At 42.0% G+C, this 27,662-nt stretch overlaps 1 protein-coding gene across 2 annotated transcripts in view; it reads right to left on the reverse strand.

Moving 5' to 3' along the window:
* WFDC3 (WAP four-disulfide core domain 3) overlaps positions 1–27,662 on the reverse strand; it is a 271,764-nt gene that overhangs the window by 194,689 nt on the left and 49,413 nt on the right. For both annotated transcript variants that reach the window (XM_069243494.1, XM_069243495.1), the window contains one exon: positions 331–477. In XM_069243494.1, the coding sequence (XP_069099595.1) occupies positions 331–477 (147 nt within the window). The remainder of the gene's footprint in view (positions 1–330; positions 478–27,662) is intronic.

Here is a 27,662-nt window from a genome sequence, read left to right on the forward strand (position 1 = left end):
GTTGCTCGCCACAGAAAAGAGCAAAGATTGACCTTACAACAGGGCACTGTTAAACTCCCTCATAATCCCCTTCTCTCTGGGTCTTCACGAAGGAAGCAGCTACTGTTCATGACGTTTTCCGAAAAAGCATGCAAGTGTATTTTTTTTAACTCGTCTTCAAAAGCAGTATCTTAATATCGTCTCGATCGAGAGTCAAAGAAAACCTTAATTGCGGAGTTCTCACTCTCTTTTTCTCTCTCTTTATCCCTTCCCTCATACACCTGTTGTCTCTCTAGTACACACACAACATAAACGCGCACACACATTACCATCAGAACATCAGCCACAAACCTTCTAAAGATGGCAGACATGTGCGCCCTGTCTCCCCGAGGCAGCACTTCAAGTTTCTGGCACATTCACTGTCCGAGGTGCAGAAATCCTCTCTTTGTTTCCTATGAGTCGTACTAGAAGGTGCCGGGGGACATTCTCCGAGCTTTTCTGCCCAAAACAAGAATGGAAAAGGAACTGAAGTCTTTTTACATTTTTTTGCTTTTGTCTTTTATATATAAAATAATTAACTGTAAATAATCATTAAAAAATTGGGATGACAGAACGGTATCCAATATGTTTCAGGTGTAAAAGAAGTGTGCAGTTTACTTTGAGATGCTCCAAAACTGTGAACATAAAAGGAAGACCTACTATTTCCTTGAGTGGCAGAGTACAATAGGAGTTCCATGAGGGAGTGCCTCGCCTCTCAAACACCACAATGCCATGAATTCAGAGTCTAGCATAAGGACGACCTTGAGGCGAAGCAGGTAGACATGATGCAAGCTGACAATAACTTAGGACAAGCTAAAAAGAGCAACAATATATCTCAGTACAAGTGGGTCAGAAGGACCCCAAACGTGAAGGTAGCAGCTGAGTTAAAAGTATCGGAGTGCAAAATTGCGAACATTTTGGAAAATAATATGAAATGACGTAATAAATATGCAAAACTAAACAACATTGTGCGGAATTTACTTTGTGAATTTTTAGCTGACATGAAAATTAAATGTGAATGCATCCTATGATTTGAAAAAAATAATGTGCAATATCAGAAACGGGACTGATTTGCAGAGTGTTTACTGCTCAACCCAGATTCCTGGGAGCAATTTTTTGCTTGACACAGTGTCCGTCGAAAAAACTGTGAAATGTCGGGCCTGTGAGATTCTTGAGATCTATTAATTTTCATGTAACACAAAACTGGCGATTTTGCGAATTTTGCAGGCGTAAAAACGGTGTACAGACCTATAGCCACATCTGGCTCTAGAGGGTGGGCTAGGTGTGCCATGCCCACCCTAGCGATCGACTGGCCCTCCCTAGGCCCATTCAGAAGCAGAAGAATGACCATTTGTGTTTCTATTTTAATGTTCGACCTGTGTCCGCAGCATATCCTCTATGTCTAGTATCTCACTCGCATGAGAGCAGAGGAGAAAGCATTATTTTTGCTGCAATAAATGAAATTCTTTCTTTAGTTGCTGACAAGGATGGCGCACTCCCAATGTCAGATAGAGGCAGATTTATATCTGTCAAGACTTTAATTTTGACATAATGTTTGTAATTAAGGGTTGCCTCTTTTTTTCTGAGAAAAATTACAGTATTTGTTCTGCAATGAGCTGAGCTGGTGCCTGAAATAAAACATTCTCTATATCTTTTTTCAGTTTGGCAATTCTTCCCGGTTTGGTTTAAAAATCACTTAGAAATAGTATAGACGACAGCAAATCAGTTTGAAGTTTTTGTTCATATATGTGCAATTTTAACTTTATGTCACGAAATAGAAAGCATACAGCCACTTTTTATTTTCCCACTTGCTTTCCCTTTCCAGACTTGAAAATACATGCTAAGCTGTTAAAATACTGGCCAGGTGGATCCCTAGCCATTGATTGTTAATGATTAAACAGTTACTGTCTCTGAACTGTTGATAGGGCTCCGTCAGAGTCAATCACGTCAGGAAATACTTAATCAAGCTATTATCTGGAATGTCACCTAGCCTGTTCCAGTCAGCCATTTGCCCCCTTAGGAACGCAGCAAACTGTTATACAACCTGCTTTTTTTCTAGGCTAATTTTCAGATCACTGGCTCATGTGCCTTTCTAAAACCCTGCTGTCAGAACCCCTTTCAGAGGGCCACAGGAACACAGAGGCTACTGGCTCCAAAGGTGGCAGTTGAGGCTTTTGTTCCCGATGTCCTGGGTCTAACCAACTATGGATCTTGAGCAACTGGGCCAAGTACCCCTTCTGCACTTGACTCATAGTGATAGCTGTGAATGAGCAGTCAAAGCCTTACTGGGGAGGGGGAGGGATTGTTGATACAGGTGAGTGAACACAACTCTTAACTCAAAGTGCACACAGTACTATCAGTAAATCAATGTCCAGTCACATACTTATTTTCATAAGGAAAGGAAGGATTTTACCTGTAATTCTATATGTTCAAAGGAATAACAACATTCATAATCAATCACCCAATCTTTTTGAGGTTGGGGCTCTAGCGTTTATTAGGCAAAATCCTTGTCCCACCCTCTTCCTTGTAACATGTTCTTGGTTACTCCCTATTCACTGGTGGCCACATCCAAGTAATGCTCACTAGTAGGCTGTATTCAAAGGTCCCCCTTTTGACTCTATAGGAATGAGTCAAAAGTGCTATGGTGTCACAGCACTTATGCAGCGGGCCCCTTGGAACATCAAGGGCCCAGTTCAAGTCTTACCGACTCCTGCGTCACAGAAGCACTCAACCTGTCAGTGTTTGCCCCGACTATGGGCCTTCACAAGTTCTAATCATGTTCGGCGAAGTTGGGTTGTTCAAAGGGAAACGAGTTAGGCACAGGTGATCCCACTTGAGCAATACTGCTGTCTCTTCCCAGTGATCGGAGATACCCACAATCCACGAAGACGAGGTATGTTGCTCTCCCCCACAGGGAGATAGGATTTTATCCTTTATCCCCCAACAAGGAACCTACCGAGGGTGCAAAATGACTCCTCCAGGGTCCTTCACAGTCCTTGTGGGGGAAGGGTCCGTCAGAGGCAAGTATTGGTGTGCAGGCTCAATCCGCCAGTCACAGCTACAATCCTCTTTCTGGGCCCTGATCCGAACTTCTGGCAATATTGGTACCAGCAGCCCTTCTGGCATAAGGGGTTGCACGGTACCTTCCGGCACAGGTGCAGACTTCCTGATTGATAAATACCCACACTACAACAATCCTCCTGGCATACATGGTGATCTAGGCAACACAATTTGCGATGGTCTGGCAACAATAATTTCAATAGTGCCCCCCTCTGGCATACGGGATCACTGCAACAAGGCAGTGCAGGCCTGGCACTCACCACATTGCACTCTCCTGTTTGCTCCAGTCTCGGTTGTCCTCTTCTGGCATTTGAGGGTTGCCAGATTGTTCCTGCACACGGGCAATTACTTGATCAGTGCACAGATGTTTCTTCACAACTCGCTCAGGCAGTCCTCTAGGTAGAGCTCCTCCAAAGACCTTGTTCCCTCCAAAGCTTTTCACCTCCTCACAAGGCACACTGGTCTTGGCAAGTAGACAGAGCTCTGGTGCTCCAGGCTCCATGGCAGGTGATCCTGGTTTCAGTGGGTGATGTCCCCTCACCCAGCAGCAGGGAGGTTAGCAGGCCTTTGTCCCACTTCTGGTCACGGACACATGTTTTGCTTTTCCATCTCACACAGCCCGGCTGGCTGCTAGGCTGGTGATCAAGTTCGATGTCTTAGACCCCCTTCCAATAGTTCCTGTCCAGCCACCAAATGTGATTTAGGGTCTGAGTCCTTGAAGGTATATGATGGGGTAGTGATTCTTTTGAAGTGTGCTCTTTTATTTCCCTTCTTTTCTCTTGACATGCTCTCTGTCACAAAAGGAAAGACTCTGAAGCTGATTGTCCCAAAGCATAGTCCATGGGAGTGACTAAAGTGCACACCTGGATATCAGGTGCAGTGATATGTGCATAAAAAGGTTAATCTTTGGCACCCAGACCTACTCTTTATGTTTCCCTTATCAGTCCTTCTCCTTCCTGACATGGGTCCATAGGCACCTTCTTGTGATCTATCACTGAATCAAAGAGTAGCCTTTTGAGGTGTAGAGGGGGGTCTCTGTCTTCCAGTTCATGTTCCACCGGGCTCACAGAAATGCAGCATCACACATCTGAGAGGATTCATATACTATTCATGTCTTCACCAGACAGGGCTGGACTTCCCAAAATGAAACCTGGGGTCCTACATATAATGTACCATTGCAGGCACACTTGCACTCAAAATACCTTCATGTCACACATTCTCTCCAATACTGTTACCTCCATGCATTGTGCTACCAGAGGCACACATACATTCAGGATACATATTTAGTAGGTGCACACTGCCCAGTACTGTACCTTTTCTTTATTGTACCAGGGTATGATATTTGCGAACACACACACATGGCCAGCAGACACACACTCACAATGTGCACGTTATACAACACTTCAGCCCTTATGTATTGTACTTTTCACAAGCACACATACACCCATGCTTCTATTTGTGTGCTACTCAGCACTCCACATCTACTTAATGGAGACCAAGGGTGTGTTAATCACACAGCTACAGAACTTTAAAAACATCAGTGAGCCTGTAGGCTTGTAGGTCATAGTGCGCATGCATGATCTATGTTTGCGTACGACAGTAAAAATCAGCATTAGGGATCCTCCTCAGGACAAGGGTACACACCCTTTACCATCTAGAGGACTTCCTCATTCCATCACTCTCCATTCCCTGATCACTGCTGTTGCCGCAAGTTCTTTAAATGCACCATGCAATTGTCTAAGTAATTCTTCAAGAGAAACTAGAAGTCTCACGTAAAATGGTATGTAATTCCTATTGTTTTAAGCTATGTTGCTTGCCCAGTAAGCATTACAATGCACTATTCACTGGTTTTCCCCCAAATTTCTTACTGACGGTTTTCTCCAAAATTTCCTACTGACAACCACTGTTCCCTGTAAGGTGCGCACATGTGCATCCATGCTACCCCAAGCTTGTGTTACGTGTGCACATACTTCACTGCACATCATGGCAGAGACCATGTTGCGCCACTGTTTTTAATATGTGAGCAGATAAGTGTTCTGCCAGGATTCAAATAACTCATCGAAAACAAAATTGTGCAGTCAAGGGTTACAAAGACCACGTGTAAATAGAATCATCATCACAACAGTCACATCAATGAATAAAATTTAAAGTGTTTCAGTATTATACTGTCATCAGAGGGTATCAAAAGATAGATCAATCAAACAGGAAGGTGCTCCAGGTGACGCTGTAGTGAAAAGTGAAAATAGTGAGTGTTCGAAATCGGTTCTCTAGCTGGCAGCAGTATGAACCCATGCCAAGTAGGGAGCACAATCCTAGGCAGGGTAAGTCAAATACGCAACCTAAATTAACCTGTGCTCACCCTCTGGTAGTTTGGCACAGAGAAGGCAGGCTTAACTTAGAAGATAACGTGTAAAGTATCTGTGCAAGACAAACGCAGTAATCACAGTGAAGTCACCACAAAAAGGCTACACACAGATATATGTGTAAAAAAAGACCAAAACGACAACAAATTCAATGAACATTCACTTTGAAAGCTATTAGGAATAAGCACACTTTGTAAGGGGCTAGTTCTAGAGTCTTCACTGTATTTGTGGAAGAATTTGAGTGTCCTTCTGCGATGAGCGCAGCAAAGAACTTGTTGGGGTCGTTCAGGACAGACCCGAGTACCGAGTTCCACATCCATATATAATTATCTTCCTACTGCAGGGAGCATAGTGGAAGCCCTAAGACCGTTCAGGTCTCAGATGTCAGGGAATGCGCAACCGTGGCCACAGGTTTCAGGACAAAGTGGTATTGAGGCGTGCCGGCGCTGTGGTAGACAGCAGGGTTGTGTCTGAGCATGGTTTGCCAGCTGGTGAAGTGCAGGTGTGTGCAGTGCTTCTCTGTTACCGGAGAACACGAGCAGCAGTCTGAAAAGAAGGCGCTCCAAAGTCTTTGCAAGTGGGCAGCAGGCTGAAAGGAAGCTGCTCAGAAGTCTGTGCAAAGTGGTCGTAGTCTGAGCTGAAGCCACTCAAAAGTTCCGGAAACATGGGCAGCAGGCTGAGAGGAACCCTCTGTGATGCCTTACAAAGAGGGCGACAAGGTCAAATAAAACTGCTCAGAGGTCTTTGTTGTCCTGGAGACCCTTCATCAAACTGGGGGCAAGCCAGCAAGCCCTTGGAGTCTCTTTGGAAGTAGTCTTTGGTTCCTAATCTGCAGGGCAGATGTCAGCAAGCACAAGGGCTACTCAGCAAAGTAGTACAGCAGTTCCTTGAAACTGCCAGGCACAGCAAAGCGGTGATCCTCTGGCACAACAGCCTTCACTCCAGCAGGGTTCTGTCTTTGGTCCAGAGGTGTACTGTTTTTAAGTGGTCAGAGACCCAGTACTTATACCAAAAAGTGCCTTTGATGTGGGGGATGACTTCAAAAAATTTCTCTGAAGTGCACAGGTTTCCCTTTCAGACCAACCCTAGTTCCTGACTATTGGTGTGAGGTAATTAGCCCCTTTGTGTGGGCTCAGGCCACTACCTTTGAAGTGTAAGGATGAGCCCTTCCTAATCTTCTCCCCAGGAAGGCCCATCAGTATGCAGATGCAGTTGAGTATCCTTTGTTGTGGATGTTTGAAGGAAATGCACAAGGGTAGCTATCACCTAGCCCAGGCCAGATATGTTTTGGAGACAGGCGGTAGTGACACACGGCAGTCAGGGCAGAGAAATGGCCACTTTCTAAAAGTGGCATTTCTGTTAAAGTAATAATAAATCAGAGTTTATCAGTAAAGAGGATTTATCATTACAATTGAAATTATACTAAATTTGATGCAGCTACTCCTCTCTGATCAGGAATTACAGCTTAAAATTATTTTAAGAAATTTCCAATGTTGGCCTGTGAGAGGGGCAGGCCTCACAGTAATGAAAAATTACTTTGGGAGTTTTTGGTTACCAGGACATGAAAAGCTTAAAAGTACATATCCTGCCTTTTAATTACATGGCACACTGCCCTATGGGCTACATTGGGCTTACCTTAGGGGTGTCTCGTATTTAGGAAAAGGGGAGTTTAAGGCTTGGCAAGAGGCTTTAAATGCCAAGTCGAGGGGGCAGTGACATGTTTACAGGGCTACTTAAGTGGGTGGCACAATCAGTGCTACAGGCCCACTAGTAGCATTTAGTTTACAGAGCCTGGGTATACAGTGTATCATTTTACAAGGGACATACGGGTAAATTAAATATGCCAATTATGGTTACACCAATGTCACCATATTTAGGGAAGAAGCACATGCACTTTAGCATAGGTGGTAAAGTGCTCACTGACCTAAGTTCAACAAAAAGTACAGCAACAAAACAGAAGGTAAAGGCAAAAAGTCTGGGGGTAAAGCCACACCAAGTATACCAGGTCTAACAGTGAGCCAGAACAAATTAAATGAAACAAATATAGAAAATCAATATATACAATATGTAAAAGGGAAGGGTCAGCCTCAAGGATGAAAAGTACAAACTCAATAAAGAAATCCTTTGTGTTTTCAGTATCCAACATTGAATGCTCTGGGTTGACCCAATGATAGTTGACATTTCAGCCCCTAAGTTGATGAATCATTTGCAGTCGTCATCAGGACAAACAATATGGTAGTCACCTTCAAATTGAGGTATTTTGAAGATCAGTCACTCAGCATATAAAGCAGACTGAGAAACAAGATCCACACCAGGTATGGCACAAATCCTGAAAATTCTGGATCAGTTCAAACATAAATCCTCATAAATCTTCATTCATAAATCTTCCATTCTATAAGAAATAAACGGGGGAAGGAATAGAAATCCATGCCTTTAGTCCTGGGGATAGAATTCATCACAACGAAACAGAGAGGAGGAAAAATGAATAGTATATATAATGTCAATTCAGAAGGAAAAAAGGGGAATGTGTGATGTCTGAGATCATGCTCATTGTAAAAAAAACAAATCATATGAAAAAAGGGGCTGACTGGTAAAACAACATGCTGAAAAACATAATTGAAAAGTTCCAAAAACATTGACTCATATGTAGGTGAGAAAACATGCTTACATCAATACGTGACGATAAAAAAAGCCTGCCAAATTATGCCATTGGCCTGTATAGTAAAGTTGCCCACGTGGACCAAATAACCCAGTAAAATGTGCGCAAGCCATAACTAACATGTATGCAGTGCAATACAAACAACATATGTCCAGTCTGGATCTAAAGTGATAACAATCCCCACTGCTTGCTGTTAAGAGAAATTACAAAGTCAACAAACCTGCAGGTCGAGAACTGCTTAAAAACAATCAAGTGCTAAATGGACAAAATAATCTCCCACAAAGTTGAGACCCATAGTAATAAAGCTTGGGACCATATATGATTGTATTGAAGAAAGTAGGTCATACACCATCACTAAGGACACATCAATCTATGCTTTATCTAGAAAGCAAACATGGATCCCCGGTGCAAGGTGTAATAAGGTTCCTTTAATAAAACGAAAGCAAATCTCATGACTCATGTGGTGCTAAAACACAAGCGCACATAGGGATTCGAAGTCAGTGAGTGGCAGTGCAGAATCTATAGCTCATGTGGTAAAAAGGTCAACGTTCCTAGAAAAAGCCAAAGGAACGTCCTACCTTTGTGTCTGCATCAATGGTCTCCATACATGTCCCATCTGCATCTAGGATAATGCAGACAACTGCTCAAAGCAAATAAATTTGAACACAGTTGAGGTGTCTACGTGACCAGTGAGACTCGTTATAGTGCATCATGAAGCTACTGGAATGCACCACGGGGGGCAAAGTAATTGAAGAGAGCACAGACTGTGCATCTACGTGACCTGTGTGTGACACCGTTGCGTATCAATCAACAGCTAGATTGTGCCGCAAGGGTTACCAAATGACAAGACCAACCCCATAAGCAGCTGTACGCTGCCTCAGCGACATGCAGTGTATTGCATGCAAATGCTAGAACATGTCTTAGGGTTCTCATAACGGAAATAAGTTTTATTAAACATCATTAGTTGTGCCCAGGTGCTCTGTGTGTGTCATACACCGCATACAGGAATATAAACAAAGAGCTCAAAAACAGTGATAAACACACAGTGTGTTTCACTCACAGGACATACAACTTAATGAGCCCATAAGAATGATGTGGTTAAAAGGAATGTAGGATATTCACCATCCAATACTACGATATAAACCAATGTGGGTCTGTCTTAGCCCAAGATGCTTGAAAATGGTCACACTGATAGGAAACGAAAAGGAGAAATAGGAGAGGGGAAAAGACAAATGGAAGTGCTAAAAAGTCACTTTGTCAAATAAATATTATGTCTACACAGAAAAAAGGGGTCCTATCTGGGAAGGAGTAGCTATAATGCATTTGATCACCAGAGGTATAGGGGAAGTCACGAAGATCAAACAAAAATGAAGTCAGTAGCAAGTGGGGTTGGTCCCTGGTATCCAGGACTTTCTTTATCATCCGTAGAGTCTTCCTTTATGGAATATTAGTATATAGTGCCTAGGTATCCATGGTCACAAAAATGTGAGTAGAATTATTAAATGGTTTTTCTTCTATCTGTCTGAAAAAATGCGGACAGCGCTAAAAATGGTAATTTCCATATATGTTTGGATGGGCAGGTGAGAAGACAGAAAAATCCAGGTAATTACTCGCTATATTTTGGCCAGCGATGTCTCAGTACTCTGTGACAGATTGCATTCATGAGCATGTGCACCACCTTTAACCATTTTCCTTTTTTGTGGCACACTTTGTAGCAAAGATGTAACTTCTGCAGAGTGTGGTGCTTCACCATGAAGGATTTTTTTTTTGCCTTGTGTTCAAGGAAGAGTGAATGGAGGAAATTGTGGAGGCTGAAACACAGAAGAAACCACAAAACAAGGTTTGCGTGCCACATGGGGAGTTATCTAAATACAGTCCAGTTGTGGGCTCAATTTGCAAAGCATGTGCCAAAGCAAAGATTTTTGTGGACTTTCTTACAGAGAAGAAATGGAGTAATGGCTGGGATTTGGACTACCTACTGCACCACTTAGTTAGCAAAGTTCATGAATCTGCTTTGGTGATGCTGAGCAAAAAAAATGTTGCTGCCAGGTATGGTTATGGAGTGCCGATAGTGGTGACAGAAACTGCCACTGACAAAGTGAGCAGACTAGAAATGGTTGAACAGCAAAGACCCCTGCCTTAGGAGATAAAGATTCTCATCAACAACATGTTGCTGGAGGTCAAGACGAACACTTCAATGTTTTCTTTCCAAGACATGCATGACCATGTAGCTTTGCATGCAAGTGGTGGAGCACGAACTATGATTTGAGTTCCTTGAGGCCATCAACAGCATGATACACTCTGAAGCTATGGCAGAACTTCGCAACTCTCTGTATCACATTGATAACTGAGAAGACAACAGATATTTTTGTCACAGAAAAATGCTCATCCTGTACTGCAAGTTCCGACCTGTAACATCATTATAGCACAAAACACTGTTTGGGGGAACCATGAAGCTGATGAGTTCTAAGGCTGAGGCTATAACTACTGCTATGAAAGAGCGCTACAAGGGCAATAAACTGGACCTTATGAAAATGATTGTGTTGACATCAGATGGTGCAAATGTAATGCTGGACAAGAATAATGGTGTTAGTACTCAGTTTATACTATCCTCTTCTAGTTGAGAAGCACTGTGTCACCCATCAAGAAGATTTGGGAGCTGATGATGCCTAGAAGAGCATTCCAATGTTTAAAGAGATGGCGATGACTATATTGAGGAAAGTCTACACTGTGTTCTACAGATCTCCTGCTAGGAAGTCCAAACTGGATGAAATCACATTGTCACTGAATGTGAAGTAGTCTCCTTTCAGCCACTGAATGAAATGCAAGCATTTTGCAGTTTGTGCACTAATTCATAATTATGAGGCTGTTCTTGAGTTTTTTGAGCATGAGAAAGTTGAGGACAATGATCCAGTTGCCAATTAGTATTACACAGAGCTGTTGGATTCAAACTACCATATTTCCCTTGCAGTACTTAATGACATTCTGGGTGAATTTGCATCTTTGTGCAAACTGTTCCAAAAAAGTTATTTGACCACTGTTGAAGCTGCCCAGTATGTAAGAGCAAAGATTGGGCAAATTAAGGAGCAGTACTTTGAGGACACTGTCTTTTGAAGCAGCAGTGTAAGAGATCTGATGGTGGTGTTCGGGGAAGGACAAGAGTTTGACAGTGGGCCTATTTTGTTTTTTGTTAGCACATGCAAAAATGGGTCCATGAAGATGAACTGAAAGAATAGGCACATTTTGAATTCCAGGCAATAGTAACACAATCACATTTTGATTTTGGGTCTGAGAATGTACAACGACTTGTTGAAAAGCCTTTGGTTCTGTGTGACTGTGAAACACTAGATGATGTTTGTCTATACAGAGAATATAAATATGTGGTGACAGAACATGTAAAGAGTGTGTCATTGACCACCTTTCAAGACATGGTGGATTTCACTATATGCAGTGCTGCTCAGTATAGTGTGGTGTGTCAGCTTGTCAATGTCTGTGCAACATTTCAAGAATCTAGTGCAGATTGTGAATGAGAATTCAGCCTGATAAACACCATCATGAATAAATTCAGAAATAGACTAGAGGAGAAGCATTTGGATATGCTATTGAGGACAAAGGCCTACTTCCTGAATGGGAAAGTTGACCTCAATAGAGTCTCTCAGCAGTGGAAAAGGGGCAAAGACCAATGTGAGAAGCAAACATGTCACCCATCTAGTGGTGGCACTTGACTTGTCTGAACGGCCCACTTCCACAGTCCATGTTTGCATGGATGTCACACATTTCACAAACTATCTCTCAGAGGGGATATTATCACATTAGTCAGTAGTTTGCACATCCAATTGTAAATATGTTATGTAATTGTGAAACCTTATTGTGTGTATGCGGTCCCAACATTTCTCCACCCTATGAACAGTACTTCAATTGAGAATCTTTAGTAAAATATAACAATGGTACAACCATTGGGGTCCTGTGCTTTCCTAAACCCGGAGTGTACTTGCCTGTATAACCAATTCATGTCATGACGCGTGTATCTAAATTGCAAAACTGTCTTATGACCCATCACGTGGTGCTATATGTGTGAAAATGCACCATCTTTTCACTTTTCGGTAAGTTTGGTGTGGTATTTGCACTGATATTTGTTGCTGCAATCGCAAGCATGAGCAAGGTTTTGGGGCACATAGCCTTGTCTGCAGCACACAGGGACTACTGCTGACATCCTAACTCCCTCCCAACTATTAATCATCTTGTGTTCTTATCAATTTTATTTACCAACATTATTTTTAAAAGCTCAATTGTTAGACTTCCCTGATAACACAAAAGTTGAGAAATTGATCAGATTGTTGCATAGATTTATGAACTCTGATGTAACAAGTAAAGAAGATCATAGTTCTGCGAAAACTGATTCATCTCCTGACACAGTTTGAATCCAGGCCTCAGAGCTAGACTCAACACATGATTCTTGGCAAATCATGTAATCTCTCTGTGCGTAAGTGTATCTAAAATGTATTTGTGTAATTCCCACTCGATGTGCAACATCATTGTAAGAGGTTGGGTTAATATTTGTGGTGGGCAACTGCCCACTTTGTGAAATAAATATGACTATTTTCAGAGTGAACCTTTAAACTCACTAAGCTAACCTGAGCTAGACTCATTGGTAGCCATGAGTCAGTGCAGGCAGGTTAAACCTAGAGCATAGTATATAGTATTTTACCTGTACCAAAACAGTAATAAAGTCATAACAGCAAGCAAACAAAATCCCAAACTGAATAAGAAGAATAGAGTAAGTGAAGTTTTTAGGACTGAAGGCACAACAGCACCAAAAAGTGCAAAGCATCAATGGTAGTCAATGGTTGCAGTAGACTGGGACCTAGACACGATTTGCATCTTACCATGGTAGAGTGTGGGTCAGAAACAATCTGCTACATAGAGGCTGAACAAGAGAAGAATAAGTACATAGCTGTGTTTCAACTTTTTAATAACATAGATCGTAGGGGATAAAGCAGAGGAACTTCTAACCTTTATTTGAACTGGGTCTTTACTTTATAGCATCTGGATAGCTTGACACAGTATGGCAATCAAACCCTATTAAATCTGAAGTCTGTTAAAAGAATGGCAAAATATTTTTGTGTGCAACCCAAGTGTCTACTTCATGCAATAACTTAAACATCAAGTAGTACCACTGGTCAGTAGTTTGATGGATCTGTGCGAGAGGCTGTTTTATATAGCCAGTGCAGCAATGCTCACCTTGCACTGCAATGGGTGGCTCTCTATAGAATGAGAGAAGTGTCATGGCCACATGGGATATGTGAACTTTTACCTCAGGCTGACAAAATACGTCACAACTATTGCCCATTAGGGTCACAATTTGCATATTCAGAGCATGGACTTAAATTATCTGCACATAAGCGGACTGCCCAGCTAACCTGATTAAAATGAATATTTATATATATATTTTTTTAAGTGACAAGTCAGCAGGACAGGGCCGTTAAGGAATGGACCTGTTGCGGACTGAACACAAGGTCTGTTTTGGGTGTGCAAAAGATTGAACTTAAATTGATAATATTTAGCATCTGCCATACATACCACAATCGCCTTTCAGCATGCTAAAAATAATTGTCTCAAACCCCCACACCCTCTGAGCAAATTAACCTTACCCCCTTGACTGAAACTCTCCCAACCCTTTCTCATTTCACAAACAACATCAAACTATTCTTTTAATTTTCAACCTGAATCTTTAGCGGCTTGAGGGTTTATCCCAGGCTGACTTAACTCCTCCTTCATTCTGTCTGAGAGAACAAATATGCGCAGGACTTACCTGTACCTCTTCCAGCCTGCCCATCTCCAAACCCCAGGCTGCCAAAACTCACCTGTTCATTTTTTCTCTTGCCTCTTTTTCCACCTCAACCAAGGTATGCTATGTCAAGTTTAAACAATTTAGCTTTCCATCCATTTGCTTCCTGTGCCATCAAAAAGTACATCTCTGAGTTCAGGCAGGACCTGCACCTAGAACGTCGTTCCCTGCCATGTCATGTATCATGCTGGACTTTCCATCGCCATCACATGTGTCAGGTTCGACCTTGCCCGATTATCCAACTTATCAGGGTGAACCAAACTCCAGCCACCCAATCTATCAAGGAGCCTTCTCCTGCTATTCCATGTAGCAGGATGGACCACCCCTTGCCATCCCATGGATCAAGGTCTGCCCTGCCCAGTTTCCCAGGTCCATGAGTGAGGTACTGCTTTAGTCCAGGATTTTTATTGGAATTCTGGAATTTGTAATCTTGTTTATCCCATTATAAAACATGGCTTCAAGTCCCAGAATTCAAAGGAAAAACCTGGACTGGAGCAACATATCACGCATGGACCTTGGAAACGTGGAAGCTATGCAAGGTGGCTCCTCCCATGCGACCCTAGGTATCAGAATGGACCATTCCCTGCCATCCCATGTATGAGGGTGGACCTTGTGCATCTTTCCAGCTTGTACATTCCCCTGCACATTCAGAAAGCCAATACATTTGAAAGCTAGGCTGATAGCTGTGCTTCCACCACATCAGCACATTACAGCATCAGTCCTGCACACACACACAATTTTCCCTAAGCAAAATGTGCCACCCACCCCCTTCTATCTGCAAGATGACCTAATTATGTTTGTGAAAGTATAACAACATCCTTAGCTTGACTAGATCCTTAGCTTGACTAGAACTGAGAGGTTTATTCTTGCAGCAGTAGAAGACAATTACTTGCCTATTCTGTTCCCTCTGACCTGAATTCTTTTTCTAGGTTACTGGCAGAATGTTGAGTTTCCTATTGTTTTGAAGGTGAAAAATATGTTTCAGTATTACCCATGTAACAATATTTGTTCTAGCTTTCGAACAAAACAGGAAACATATTTTTTCCATGAGAAATGTTTAGCTTATTTTGTGTATCATGAGAAAGTATTCTGAAGCAATAAACAACTAGGAAATGTAATATTTTGGAGGAACTGTGTGAAATCATTGAAATGACAACACACTTTTGCTGAGAAAATCCGGAATAATTGCCTTCTTGATGGTACCATCGACAACCATTGGATGCTGAATCTTGTGTGTAAGATAAGCCCACCTGAAGGACCAATCAAAGGACCACGGTTATTTCTAATTAGTGAGGAACTTTTAAACTTTCAGTCACTCTGCTAGAGACAGTCTTGTTGCGCTGATGATGCCCAGCTGCTCTCTGCTTTTATGAATCCCTCTACCCCTTAGCTATCTTTGAATAATAAAGGCACACTTTTTAATTGATCCATTCCATTTGTTTATGCTGTTCAGTTCTAATATGTCCAACTAATTCTGAACTGCTGATCTGTCCTATGTGCATACCGTGTTCTGCACTGTCCTGATGGTGCTGTCAACTGACATCGGGAGAGGGTGACTGCTCTTGCTAATGAAGTACTTCCGCGTGCTGTCCCATGAGGTAAAGGAATGACTAAATGTGGTTTCTTCATTCCTTTTCAGCTTAGATAGTTACTCCAGCATATATTTACAGAGTAACCATATTTAGATTATTTTTCTAAATTATTTTTGTCTCTTCTTTGCTTTTGCCCACATCTGTTTGCCCGTTTCCACACATGCAAGTTTGAATTTGTATTAGTGACAGGAATGGCCCACTCTAGAAACTTAATTGCCAAAATTGTATTTTGATGATTTATTGATGTCACCATCTGCTGTGAAACCTGAAACCAATGTGCACTGTTTTACAAGTTCCATTATATCCTATATTCAGACCCTAAGTGGCTTTACACTGCTTACATCCCTCCTTACAGAATCTCTTCTGAGGATTCTGGATGCTGACATTTTTCTCTGAATCCTTTTTGGATATTCAGTTAGTCAGGAACATTGATTAAATGGTTAGGCAGGATGGCTTAAGCCTAAATTTACAGCATCATACGATTTTTCTTATTTTCTGCATTGTCACTATTGATATTTTGTCCTTCTACATGTTAATAAAGTTTAATGTTTTGCATTGATTAAATTCTCCTTTGGTGATTCTTTACATTTTTGACATGTTTTTGAGACACATATATGTAAGGCTGACTTTGAGTCTGTAATAAAGCCCTGTTAAGCTTCAAGTTTATCTCAGAGATTGTATGTGTGACCACATGGGTTACACTGTAATTTGATTTGAACATTTTGATGTGTGGCTCCTCACCCCTCGAAACTCAGGAAAGGAATAATTGGGCCAAGAGTTTAAAAGCAGTGTTAAGCACCAGATCACCCACAAATGCAAAACTGGCTAAGGGAAAAGGCATTGGTGATGGAAATCAAATCTGCCCAAGCACAAGGAATGGAGGGATCACAAGGAATGGTGAATGCAAGTGTCATGCCGAGAGCACAACAGCAGGGCAATATGGTGCTTCAATTCAGCGGTAGAGGTCGTGGAGTTCGAGTGGACCCAAATGTTAATGTGGCTGATGTTCAGAACATGGAGAAAATGCCTACTTGTCATGCGTGCGGCAACCTCGGACATTGGAAACCGGAGTGTTCCTATAGTAGCGTAAATAATTTGGGCTAGGTTGTGGTGTTGCACAGATGATTGATAACAGTCAATTTAAAAATCAAATAGTTCACAGGCCCCTAAATCAAAACATAAATGTTCCTATTGGAGTAGTCCAAATGCAAGTTTCCCAGCAACAAGTATTCCCCAACAGAAAGTTCAAGCCCCACAGCAAATGCAGATTCCGAAAGCTCCGATGGCACAGCAACAGGTAATGGTTCCTTAGCCGAACACGAACCAAAGAGCAAATGAGAATGTAAATCAGTTAATAACACAATCCCCATTGATAGATTTCAGTGATAATGAGATGAGTAAAGGAATATATGAGTGAGAATTCAGAAGAGGAAGAATGTGTGTTGGCAGCCTCACTGGAGGTAGATCAGAGTGGTCCTCATGGGAATGCAAGTGTTATGGGTCATGGGGTTTCGTTCCTGGTTGACACTGGTGAAACTTGTTCCACTGTCAGGTCTGCAGAAGTCCCACATGTGTCCCTTTCAGGAAGGACAGTTCAGGGTGTAGGAGTAGCAAACCAGCATTTGGTACACCCCATTACAGAGCCCATTACAGGTAAAATAGGAACATTTTATGATTTACACCAAATCGTAGTCTGCAAATACAGTCCTGTGAGTCTGGTAGGAAGAGACTTACTGTGCAAATTAAAATGTTCCACATCTTGTACACATGAAGGGATAGCAATTCAAACCAATAGCGATGATGATGATAATGCCAGTCAAACTGATGAGATGTAGCCTCCTATTATGTTGTTTTCTGCCATGACAGTTAAGTATCTGCCTGATGAATAACAAGACACAGTAATGTTGATGGTTTGGGATCTCTCTGGAAAAGATATTGGACTCATAAAAGGTGCTGAACCAGCCAAAGTAACTGTTAAGCCAAATGCAGTTTTTCCCAGAACGCCACAGTATAACATGACGCCAGAAGTAATTGAAGAAATTACTCCAGTATTTGCAGACTTTGTTGAGCAGGGAGAGGTGAAAGAAGTGATGAGCAGCCCATGTAATTTACCAATCGTGGGATTGCGAAACCCGAGTGGGAAATATTGCATATTTCAGGATTTGAGAAAGGTGAACAAAATTGTGGTATCCGGTTGTCCAGTGGTACCAAATCCAGCATTGATTTTGGTCCAGATTCCATGTGAAGCAGCATGGTTTCCCGTTATTGACTTGTCACGTTCTTTCTTTTTTGTACCGTTGCATGAGGATAGTCAATTCCTTTTCTCATTCAGATTCGGCAATCGTGTTTATTGGTGGTGCCACACTCCACTGGGGTTTTCAGAATCACCATCCATTTTTAAATAACTTTTAAAGAAGAACTTAGAGTCTTTGAACATGCCATTTCAGTCTACTTTGTTGCAATATATTGATGACCTGATGTTTGCATCCAATACACGTGAGGCTTGCAGAGAAGAAACCATAGCATTGTTGAATTATTTGGGTGAAAACGGACATAAGGTTTCCCCAACCAAGTTACAGTATTGCCAGAAGGAAGTAAAGTATTTGGGTCACCAAACTGAAAAAAGTGCAAGGGAAGTGTCTTGAGAGAGAGTTGCAGCCATTATGCAAATTAATCCCCTAGTTACACAGAGATGTCAGAATGTTTTTGGGAATAGTGAGCTACTGTTGCCAATGTACCAGAATCTTTCACTAATTTCCAAACCACTGCAGAAGTTAACACATCAGGAGGTTACAAAGGTTACAGACCCAGTCTTCTTCAATGAAAAATACATGAAAGCTTTCACTGAGTTGAGAGAGAGTTTGTGCAGAGCTCCAGCCTTGGGAATGCCTAATAACATGAAACACTTCTCATTGTTTTGTCATGAATGTGATGGTTGTGCTTTTTTTGTTTTGGCACAGTTACATGGAGTAAAGAACTGATCTGTGACATATTTTTCCGCCACATTAGATCCAGCCACTGCTGTTCAGCAACATTATTGCCTGTTAATGTTAATGGTTCAAATTATGCTAATGAAGTGGAACATTACTGCCTCGATGTCACTGAACTGTGAACCAAACTCAGACCTGATATTCAGTATACTCCTTTTGGGGAGAATTACCAAGTTGTATTTGTTGATGGCTCCTGTTTAAATGACAATAAAGGAACTCTGAGAGACAGTTATGCAAATTGCACTCTCTCAGGGGTAGTCAAAGCTTCATGGCTTCAAAGAGTCGTTTCTGCCCAAGTAGGCAAATTGGTTGCTCCTACAAGAGCATGTTGCGTATCAGAGCAGCTCAAAGTGACAATATTCACAGTCAATACAGATTTGGTGTTGTGCATTACTTCGAGCAGTTATGGCACCAGGAAGGTTTCATGACCTCATCAGGAAATACTTTGCAGTTACCGGAGAAGATTGCGGTTGTGAAGTGCACAGCCATCAAAAATCAAATCATTATGTATCATTGGGTATGCTGACCAAATTGCCAGATGTTGCGCATCCCATTGCATCACCTCTAATGAAGAATCCGCTGGTTGAAGTGACAGTGGTGAAACAAATCAAAGTTTCTTGATGTCAGTGTTTGATACCTGGGATGAAATTAAGAGATTGCAGGAAGAGGCAACAGAGGAAGAACACAGAGGTTGGACAAACACAGGTTCTGTTCAAGGGGAGAAGGATGATGTCTGGATTTCAAATGAAGGGAAATGTGTTTTGCCAGGTTGAATTCCATGGCAAGATATTATCAAGGTCAGGTTCATCTCTGTAGAGATGCAATGATTCGCACATTCAATCAGACATGGTACAACCCCAAATTTAGATTGATCGTAGAGGAGGTCTGTCACCGATCTGTTATATGAAAGAAATGAACGTAGAGAAATGCACAGTGGTTAATTTGAGCCATATAGGCAGATCGGGGGTCCATTTAACTGAATGCTACTGGATTTTATTGAGATGCCTGCCTGCAACGGCTTTAAGTATGCATTGGTTGCTGTGTGCATGTTTTCCCACTGGATCGAGGCTTATCCAACATGTATGAATGACAGTCTTACTGTAGATAAGCTGCTGCTCAGGGAACTGATACCAAGGTTTGGGCTCTCAACTTCTTTGGAATCAGATTGAGGAACTCATTTTAATAATGAGGTTATAAACTGGTGTGTGCATCACTGAACATTGAGCAAAGCAGTTACAGAACAGAAACATCTGGATTGGTGGAACAAATGAATGGAACACTGTAAGCTCAACTGGCAAAGGTTTGTGCCTGTACAGCGTTGAAATGGCCTGATGCATTGCCACCAGTCCCGATGAGCATGCATAGCACCTCTGACTGGAAGACCAGTCTCCCCATGAGATTCTGTCTCCCCATGAGATTCTTGTGGGGTGTGCAATGAGGTTACCAGCAGTACCTGCAAATGCACTTGTGAACATAACAGATGACTTAGTGCTGGACTATTGAAAAAGTCATGTTGATGTGGTTCTGTCTTTATCTCATCAGGTTGAAGCAACAATAGTTCAAACAGCTCAAGAACAGAGTCACAGCGTGAAAGCGATTGGCCTGTTAGAAGGAACAACGTGAAGGTGGACTAGACCATTTCAAGTTATCTTGTTAACGACAACAGTTGTGAAGTGCACTGGGCCTCCAACTGGATTCACACAAGCCACACACACAAAGTTCTATGTCCTCTTGAAAACACAGAGTTTGATCCTGCAAGAGCAAAAGCTGATGAAGAAGAGTTTTAGCTAGACCAAGTTGTGAGGACTGAACATGTAGATGAAGCAGAAATCGTGCAGAATGGTGAAAGTGCAAGCAGCCTGAAAGCAGGTAAAGGTGCAGGAGAGCAAAGTCAAAGTCAATGGACTCCTGCCAGCACAGCAAACCTTGTAAATGCAGTTGCACGTTAAAAGAGACCTGTGAAAGAAGATAAATGGGCTGCAGCTGCACATGAACTGTTTGCTGATAATCTCCCATCAATAAAGACAGCAGATGAAGAGTCAAATCAGAGTGAAAATGAAGGTGGTGCTGTAAGGGGAATGAAAAGGAAAAGAGTGCCAAGACGCGAATACTGTTCACCTGAATGTATCTATTTTGTCACAAATGAATGGGAGAACAAGTGTATGGCCTTTTGTTTTGACCGTGAGAATTCAGTTACACGTTTTGCAACTTAAAATCGCATTTAAACTGGGTTTTTAAATAAGCTTGCCAATTGATCAACAAAGACATTACACTCTGGAAGTGACCACACATGATGATTAGACTGTATTCTATTGAAAATTAAATAACTATTTTTGAGAACTTTTAGTTGAATTTGAAGAATATTTTTTCTTTTTGAAGATCAAGAACTGTTGTAACTGTGAGGAGTTAATTTTGTTCACTTTTGCTTTTATAATATTTCTTTTCTTCTCTGATTTTACAGACGCCATGAACCCAGGACAGGTAAAACGCAAAAAATTTAAATATGTGTGCATTGTATGATTTTATTGATTGCAGGAATGAGTGTTTCAGTGAAAGGAGATATGCGAAGCACAGCAACTCCAGTGCAGAAGCTGACAACATCTAAACAGGATAAGGTTTATAAGGATGAGGGATTGCTTCATTTAGATGACACAAACTGAGATTTGTCTTCCAACGTTTATTATAGTTTGCTGTATAAGTATGTGAATACAATTAATGTTTGTGATTGTTATATGTGTACACAAATTCCATTGTCAGTACAAGTAGGGATCACTTATCATAGCTTACCACTGACTTATGGCATTAGCCGCAGCATATTGTTAACACGCTTGAACAACCAAGAGTACACTCAGTACTTCTATTCTAACTGAGGACACTTAGGGCCTGATTCTAACTTTGGAGGACGGTGTTAAACCGTCCCAAAAGTGGCGGATATACCACCGTATACCGTATTACGAGTCCATTATATCCTATGGAACTCGTAATACGGTAGGTGGTATATCCGCCACTTTTGGGACGGTTTAACACAGTCCTCCAAAGTTAGAATCAGGCCCTTAGTTTTTGATTGGCAACATGTAGGGAAGCTTTGTATGTTTAGGCCGCAATTAAAAGCTGACAATAAGTTTGTAGGAATGAGTGAATGCAGACATGTGTTTTTGTTTAAGAGTTCATGGAATTATATACTAAATGAACAAGACCCGTAATGCCTGGCGTATATTACATCTGTGGTAAGAATGCTTATTACAAGTTTCCAAAAGTGGTATGGCACGTGCTATTTAAGAGTGTTTTTTTCTGAAAATCTACCAAGTAGACAACATTGACAATCCAGCTTGAATTGAGAGACTTAAAATGAGACTTAAAAGAGATTATTGGAGATATTTTTGGAGCTTTTATTTCATCAATGGGTATGAGCTTGAATGACATAAAGATAAGAAAGCTATCAATGATTGTAGATAAAATGTCAATTGATTTTTCAAGTGCAATGCTCCTAATTGATACAGAAATGGTTGTGGTAAGATCTAAAGGTTTGAAGAACTGTCTTGTGTTAGACATCCTTTTAGCAAAGGAAGGCGAAATCTGTCAAGTTTTAAAGTCCCAGCACTGCTGCACGTACATTCCTGATAACAGCAAGGCGATAACAAAATACTTATCTAATCTGACAAGTCTAAGACATGACTTGAATGACCTGAAACAGGCAAATATTTGTGAGACAATAGGTGAAGGATTCTCTAAGGAAGGATCTTGGTTTGAAAACTTGGCAAATGAATTTGCGAAAGTGACCATGAAACCTTTATTGATTGTGACAGTGTGCACAATTTGTGCACTTGGATTTTACAAGGCTTACAATTTCTGGAGAAAATAAAGAGTAAAGAATAAACAGAGGAGGGAAGAAATGAAAATAGAGAATATGAGAAACAGATATTATCAGACATTGAAGAAAATTGATAATTACTGCAGACCTAGACCTACGCATTATAAACTACAAGGTTTTGATTTGTCTCATTGAAAATGAGAAAAGTTATTTTGTGACAGAATAGATTGCAGTCAGAGGAGGGACTGTGAGAGAACAAATTTTATTAATATATTAGTGACATAGTAGTTAGCATATAGTAACAAATTAGCCTACATTTAAAAAGCTTAACAGAGAAAATCACACAGAAATGCAAAACATGCACGTTGGAAATATAGTGGACAATGTGGCTGCCATTTGTATTTTGACATCACGCTCAAACATGAACACATTTTGCATTTATATTTGAATGAAATACTAATTAGAGCTAACATTTAAAGTATTATTTTTCAGAAGAAACAGTAGAAATTAAGTATATTATGAGTATTAAATTAATATAAATGAATCATACTTATATTGAAATAAATCAGTTTTATTAACATGAGTCATATGTGTGCAGAAAAACAAATGCACATTTAAATTGTGTTCTAATAATGTTGCAAATAATGTTTGCAGTAAAATAATTTGTTTTGCATATATGATTTAATTGTAAGGTGCGCAAAAGGATTTATATGTGTTAATTAAGTTGAGGTGGATTTAGGCTTCCTTAGCATGACTAGGCCTGAGAGTTTTATTGTAGACTGACGTGTTGTTGAATGTCCTATTATTTTGAAGGTGAAGAACATGTATTAGTATTAACTATGTAACAATATTTTTTATAACTGTCAAACAAGACAGGAAACCTATAATATTTCTGTGAGAAATGTTAAGCCTATTTTGTGTATCGTGAGAAAGAATTCTAAAGTAACAAACAACTAAAAAATATAATATTTTGGCAGAACTGTGTGAAATCATTTAAATGACAATGCACTTTTGCTGAGAAAATCCGGAATAGTTGCAAACTTGATGGTGCCATTGACAACCATTGGACGCCAAATCTCGTGTGTGAGATGAGCCCACCTGAAGGATCAATCAGAAGACCAGGGTTATTTCTAGTTAGGGAGGAACTTTGAAACTTTTGGTCACTCTGCTAGCGTAAGTCTTGTTGCGCTGATGATGCTTAGCTGCTCTCTGCTTTTATAAATTCCTCTACCCTTAGCTAGCTTTGAAGAATAAAGTCACACTTTCTAATAGCCCCATTTGTTTATGCTCTTCAGTTCTCAAATGTCCAACTAATTATGAACTGCTGATCTGTCCTAATTGCAGCCCGCGTTCTGCACTGTCCCGATGCTGCTGTCAAGTGACTTTGGTAGAAGGTGACCGCTCTTTCTGATGAAGTATTTCTGTCTGCTGGCCCATGAGGATAAGTATAACTAAATGTCGTTTCTTGTTTCCTTTTCAGCTTAGATAGTTACACCAGCATATTTTCATAGAGCGTGTCCTTATTTAGATGAATTTTCCAAATTATTTTGTCTCTTCTTTGCTTTTGCCCGCATGCGCTAGCACATTCCAATAGGTGCAAGTTCGAATTTGTGTTATTGACAGGAATGGCCCACCCTTGAAACTTGATTGCTAAAATTGTATTTTGATGTCACCATCATCTGCTTTCAAACCTGATACTAATTTGCACAATGTGTTTTTGCTAATTAATGTTATTTTTTCGGAGTGTTTCATAAAGTTAATGATTAGTAGGTTGAATGTCTTTAGACGTTTCAGTCAGCCTATGTTTTTCCAAGTATGTTTACAACTTTTTTTGCGCACCATATACGTAACTATTGCTTTTGGGATGGTAATAAAGCTTTGGAAGTTATTCAGTTTGGGGTTTGATTTAGTGTTAAGTTGTTCATGGTGTCTAGAATTGTTTATGGTTTCAAGTCATTGATATGTGATTGAATAAATCGAACTGCTACACTCTTCGCCAAGTCCAAAGATTTAGTCGGCCTCTAGTGGTGGTAATAGTGATGATGTCTCACTTGCGCACTTGTTTTGTCTGAACCCGAGGAGGGAAGAAGACCTCCATGGGCGTGTCAGCAGGGTCATATGCAGAATTTAATTAAATGTACCATTAGAAGTACTTCTGTGCCTTTATCGTAGGATGCCAGACTTTCAGTTGTTTTAGGTGTGCACATTCCTGTTTGATTAATTCCAGCTTAGAGATGCTAGTGCATTCAAGACACAGATGACCTTTTATCGAGTGATGATTGCCAGACAGCTTGATTCGGCAACAGAGCTAGATTAGATGGATGAACCAGCTCTATGTCAGAAAACCGTGGACGTTAATATTGTCGTACACAAATATTATAGCTAAAATATTGACTACTTATCGTCAAAGTATTATATTTAGGTATTTATAGACTTTCTATTCCATATTCTATATACCTTGATAATATATATACATCGTCAAGGAACATATGTGTGGAGCTAAATATAATAAAGCTTTGTTTACCCATAAATATTTACGTTACTACTGTTGGAAATGGCCCTTCTGCAGGGTTATCCCCAGACTTTTTGCCTTCCTCCTTCTCTTTTTCTGAACTCTTTTTTGCTGTTTTTTAGACTCTACGCATTTTACCACTGCTAAACAGTGCTAAAGTGCACATACTCTCTCCCTTTAAACATGGTAACATTGGATCATACCCAACTGGACTATTTAATTTACCTATAAGTCCCTAGTACTATGCACTATATGTGCCCAGGGCCTGTAGATTAAATGCTACTAGTGGGCCTGCAGCACTGGTTGTGCCACCCAATTAAGTAGCCCCTTAACCTTGTCTCAGGTCTGCCATTGCAAGGCCTGTGTGTGCAGTTTCACTGCCAATTCGACTTGGCATTTAAAAGTACTTCCCGAGCCTAAAACTCCCCTTTTTCTACATAGAAGTCATCCCTAAGGTGTGCCCTAGGTAACCCAAAGGGCAGGGTGCTGTGTGGGTAAAAGGCAGGGCATGTACCTGTGTAGTTTACTTGTCCTGGTAGTGTAAAACTCCTAAATTTGCTTTTACACTACTGTGAGGCCTGCTCCCTTCATAGGCTAACATTGGGGCTGCCCTCATACATTGTTGGAGTGGTAGCTGCTGATCTGAAAGGAGTAGGAAGGTCATATTTAATATGGCCAGAATGGTAATACAAAATCCTTCTGACTGGTGAAGTTGGATTTAATATTACTATTTTAGAAATGCCACTTTAAGAAAGTGAGCATTTCTCGGCACCTAAATCTTTCTGTGCCTTACAATCCACGTCTGGCTGGGTTTAGTTGACAGCTCCTTGTGCATTCACTCAGACACGCCCCAAACACAGGATACTCAGCCTCACTTGCATACATCTGCATTTTGAATGGGTCTTCCTGGGCTGGGAGGGTGGAGGGCCTGCTCTCACACAAAGGACTGCCACACCCCCTACTGGGACCCTGGCAGACAGGATTGAACTGAAAGGGGACCTGGTGCACTTCTAAGCCACTCTTTGAAGTTTCCCCCACTTCAAAGGCACATTTGGGTATAAAAACAGGGCCTCTGCCCTACCACCTCAGACACTTCCTGGAGCATCCTGCCAAGAAGAACAGCCTGGCTGCCCAAAGGACTCACCTGACTGCTTTCTGTGAAGGACTGCTGCCCTGCTGTTGCCCTGCTGCCTTGCTGCTCCCTCGCTGTGGTGAAGAAGCGCTCTCTAAGGGCTTGGATAGAGCTTGCCTCCTGTTCCCTGAAGTCTCAGGGCCAAAAAGACTTCTCTCCTGCAACTGGACTCCTTGTGCTGCGAAAATTTGACGCACAGCTTGCTAAAACCTCTGCACGCCAAACCGGAATGATGCAGCTCGACTTCGCAAGGAAAAGATCGACGCAGCGCCTGTGTTGCAACCGGAACTTCGACGCACGGCCCACTGGATCGACGCACAGCTGACCTGGGACGATGTCCGTCTTCCAGAGGGGAAATCGACGCAGAGCCTGCCGCGTGGAAGAAATTTCCTCGCAACGCCCACCGGAACAACGCAGAGCTTGTCACAAGCCCAGGATCCCATGCACAGACCCGGGGGCGTCTGAAAACCCCGCAAGAGGATCCGCAACCGAGTGCCGGAAATCAACGCACAGCCGTCCCTGCGTGGAAACTAAACGACACATCGACTGTGTGTGGCCCTAGAAATCGACGACCTTTGTTTCCACACTTCTCCTCCTCTGCGGCCCTTTGCAGAGATTTTTTCATGCAAACCAGGTACTTTGTGCTTGAAAGAGACTTTGGCCCTCATTCTGACCTTGGCGGGCGGCGGAGGCCGCCCGCCAAAGTCCCGCCGTCAGGTTACCGTTCCGCGGTCGAAAGACCGCGGCGGTAATTCTGACTTTCCCGCTGGGCTGGCGGTCGCCTTCAGACCGCCAGCCAGCCCAGCGGGAAAGAGGCTTCCACGATGAAGCCGGCTCGGAATCGAGCCGGCGGAGTGGAAGCTGTGCGACGGGTGCAGTTGCACCCGTCGCGTATTTCACTGTCTGCACAGCAGACAGTGAAATACATGTAGGGGCCCTCTTACGGGGGCCCCTGCAATGCCCATGCCAGTGGCATGGGCACTGCAGGGGCCCCCAGGGGCCCCGCGACCCCCCCTACCGCCATCCGGATCTCGGCGGTCCGACCGCCGGGATCTGGATGGCGGTAGGGGGGGTCGGAATCCCCACGGCGGTGCAGCAAGCTGCGCCGCCGCGGAAGATTCAATGGGGCGGCGGTACACTGGCGGGACCCCGCCAGTGGTGCCGGTCCGACCGCGGCTTTACCGCCGCGGTCGGAATCCCCATTGGAGCACCGCCGGCCTGTCGGCGGTGCTCCCGCGGTCCTCCGCCCTGGCGGTCAAAGACCGCCAGGGTCAGAATGACCACCTTTGTTTGCTTTTAAAAGACTTAAGACACTTTATATCACTTTTCAGTGATATCTCTACATTTACTTATTGCATCTTTGATCGTTTTGACCTGCAAATACCCAGATAAATATTATATATTTTTTCTAAACACTGTGTGGTGTATTTGTTTGTGGTGCTATATTGTGTTATTGTATGATTTATTGCACAAATACTTTACTCATTGCCTTCTAAGTTGAGCCTGACTGCTCAGTGCCAAGCTACCAGAGGGTGGGCACAGGATAATTTGGATTGTGCGTGACTTACCCTGACTAGAGTGAGGGTCCTTGCTTGGACAGGGGGTAACCTGACTGCCAATCAAAGACCCCATTTCTAACAACTACCATATGAGATTTGGCTCCAATATTTTTGACAG

Source organism: Pleurodeles waltl, chromosome 7 (genome assembly GCF_031143425.1).
Source record: "Pleurodeles waltl isolate 20211129_DDA chromosome 7, aPleWal1.hap1.20221129, whole genome shotgun sequence".
Lineage (NCBI taxonomy): Eukaryota > Metazoa > Chordata > Amphibia > Caudata > Salamandridae > Pleurodeles > Pleurodeles waltl.